This window comes from Arachis duranensis, chromosome 5 (assembly GCF_000817695.3).
Source record: "Arachis duranensis cultivar V14167 chromosome 5, aradu.V14167.gnm2.J7QH, whole genome shotgun sequence".
Classification (NCBI taxonomy): Eukaryota; Viridiplantae; Streptophyta; class Magnoliopsida; order Fabales; family Fabaceae; genus Arachis; species Arachis duranensis.
Window position 1 is genome coordinate 5,859,734 of NC_029776.3, and position 3,195 is coordinate 5,862,928.

At 39.1% G+C, this 3,195-nt stretch overlaps 1 protein-coding gene across 1 annotated transcript; it reads right to left on the reverse strand.

Moving 5' to 3' along the window:
- Positions 1-203: 203 nt before the first annotated feature.
- LOC107487610 (homeobox-leucine zipper protein HAT22) lies at positions 204-1,638 on the reverse strand. The gene is made up of 2 exons (XM_016108277.3): positions 954-1,638; positions 204-868 (listed from the first exon to the last, which is right to left on the reverse strand). Exons 1-2 carry the CDS (start codon positions 1,461-1,463, stop codon positions 539-541), a joined length of 840 nt encoding a protein of 279 aa, XP_015963763.1. The 5' UTR covers positions 1,464-1,638; the 3' UTR covers positions 204-538.
- Between the last annotated feature and the right edge of the window lie 1,557 nt (positions 1,639-3,195).

Sequence of the window (3,195 nt, forward strand, 5' to 3'; positions counted from 1 at the left end):
ACCAAAAATCATTCATTATTTTAACTGAACTAGCCTTTGATTATATATATAGAAGACTACAGTTAACGCATCTAGCTAAACTAGGAACCATCGCAACCATGAGTACCTCTATATGATTTTAAAGTATAAATTTTATAAGTAAAGATTCAAATAAATAAAATGAATGAACTACTCTAATAAAGAGTAAAGAGTATTGCAGAAGATAAGGAAATTAAATCTGTATTGTATATTAGGGGCGGGGCGTGAATCCGGTATTTGTTTTTCGGTGAAAGCTAGTGACAACTAACATGATCATGTGTACATATTATATACAGGTAGCAAAAGAATTTGATGGATGGAGAAGTCTTGTATAATGATTTATAAACATACATTAAAGGAAAGCAAAAAAGAAAAGAAATCTTAATGATGAGCAGTTGCTATGATATTATCTACGGTATTAGTTAATTACAGCGTTCCCCTATAGGTAGGTAGGTAGGTATGGATGCCGGATGCCTCGAACCAAAAAAATACAATGGTTATGAGGATAGTAATTAAGGCATCAACATGCTGCAGAGGGGTTGGTGAAGGGGTTATAGAAGTGAGGCTTGGCGGGGGGGTCGTTGGAGAGTCTCTCGCAAGAGGGGCAGATGGTGAGCGTTGCCGCCGGCATAGGCATGTACAAGGGTTGTGCCAGCTTCAGCGCCTTCAGTTCTTGAAGCTCTTTCTTTAGCCTTCTGTTCTCGTCCGTCAATGTTTCGCAGCATTTCTTCAAGAACTCGCAGTCCACTTCCGTCTGCTTCAGCTTTGTTCTCGCTCTCCTATTCTGGAACCACACTTCTACTTGCCGAGGCCTCAGATTTAACTGCCTCGCCAAAGCTTGCTTCTGTTTCTGTTCGTTACCATCAACGTTGTAATAATCAATTAATTAATTAACAATTAACAGAGAGATTGATTGATTGATTATGATTACATACAGGATTGAGAGTGCTGTGTTGTTTGAAGCTGTCTTCAAGAAGAGCAGATTGTTCCTTTGTGAGCCTCAGCTTCTTTCGGGCATTGCTGCCGTCTTCATCTTCGTCGCTCACTCTGGAAGAAACTCTCTCGCCATCGCCATCACCATCTGCCTCTTCACAGCTACTAAGATCCCTCTCCCTCTTCACGCACGCCCCCACCACCCTGCACCCCCCACTTGAGAACGACGAAACTGCGCTACTGTGTGGCGATGAAGCCTGTCTACACATTTCACCACTTGTAGGCTCCTCTGCGCCTTTATTATTATTGCTTTTCAGGAAGCTCTCGCCGGATAGACCTAGCGTTAGAGATGGCTCTGGTGCCTCATGATGACATGAATACGGCTTGGGTTTGGTTGACGGAGGAGGTGGTGTGGCCGTGGTGGTGGTGAGAGATAACCCTAGAACAAGCTCGAGGCCTGAGGAGGAGGAGTTATTATTGTTATTGTTGTTGGCATCTTGATCAAGACCCATTATTAGTTGTTGTGTGTGTTGGAGTACTACGTAGTAGTAGTATATATGTGATGGTTTGAGTTAGGAAGATTAGATGGTGTGTTTTAATTTAAAGACTCATGGGGGCCGGGGTAAGAGAGAGAGGTGAGAGAGAAACGAATTATGAATGGGACTTTTTTGTGGGGGCGTTGGGTGGGTGGGTAGCTATGATACACTATTATTATTATTAATCAAACGCAGGAATGAGTAGAGCGACGAATCTTGCTATCAAATTCCCCTTCTATATCTCTTGCATAGGTTGACCATCACACACCCACTACTACCCTTATTAGTTGTTAGTTATTATTACCCCCTCTCCATTATTATTATTCCGTAATAACTGATGATACTTGAGAAAATTCTCTCTCTCTAACCTAATAATGGAGAAATATTATTTCTACTTTAATTTGCATTTATTAGTCAATTCATTTTCTTATATGTTCCCACATCCCACATGGCAATGCAAAACACACCAAGCAGGTTGCCTAGATTAAGGACCCCACAGGTGTACCAAATATATAACTCTATATTATCATGATCACACTTTCGTGCTTTACCCATATAAATTGCTTCTTTGCGTATGTTGTAGCATCACTTTACATTGTACCAATTATTGGCCCCTTTTAATTAGTCCTGCTTAACAGGGGCCCCAGCTGCGAGCCTATCATTTTTTATCTTTTTGAGTTTATACTCGATCATCATATATATGTGTTTTGATATATAATAATTTAATTATTACTACCCGATGACATAAATGTAGATATAAGATATGTATTGGCACGCACTAGCTCATCATGGAAAGGTTGCTTGCTAAGTAATTTCCGAAGATAAATATAAAAGCTAAGAAAATGGAATGGAAAAATGATATATGATACATGATTCATGTCATATGCGCGTGTGAATGTAAAACTACATATGTAGGAGACCCACATGAACTGTCTCCCACTCCATGCCTGGTTGAACTAGTTAGAGATGGGTACCATGTCACTTTGCTTACCAATATTGTGTATACTTTTTAATGAATGGGGGAATGTGAGAGAGTATGGTTGGACGGTTTTGCTCTATAGCTTATTATGAATGTGGAGATCAGAAAGGGATGTGCACTATTTGTTTGTTTCCAATAGAAAAGAAGGATAAAAAAGAAAAGTAGGTACAAGACACAATTGGAGTTTCAATGAGTTATAATGGTGCCAGAATATGATTCATCAACAAGAATCCGGATCTTTGCTTAACTAGAAAGTTGATGTGGAGTGTTTGGGACCTACTCCTCTACCATTAGTACTATAAGCACTTCCAATAATGCATTGTCGGCGATGCTAGCTACCTCAACACAAGTTAGGTCATCCATTATTCATGATCTTCACACAACCTAATTAATTAATTATTATCATATATATTATTCACCACAAAAAGTAACGCCGTTCATATAATAAAACCACCTTCGTTAGTCCTGTGCAGTATTTATGAACAGGACAGGACAGGAATAATGATCATAAACTCATGATCACTGTTATGATGAAAAAGTAATCGTATTTAAACTTGTGTTGGAATATGGATTTGGAGTAAGAAGCCAGCAGGGATTCCAGGAAATAATTAATAAATAATAATGAGTATGTTAGAAGGGAATAAGCCCACGGATCTTCGGTTTAACTTTAATGGGATATATGCATCATTATGAATGAGTATGCAAAAAGTGGGCGAGGGTCAAATGATT

Coding starts and splice junctions, on each gene's coding strand:
- LOC107487610 (XM_016108277.3), bottom strand. CDS start 1,463: ATGGGTCTTGATCAAGATGCCAACAACAATAACAATAATAACTCCTCC. Junction 869..953: donor AACACAGCACTCTCAATCCT/GTATGTAATCAT, acceptor GGTAACGAACAG/AAACAGAAGCAAGCTTTGGC.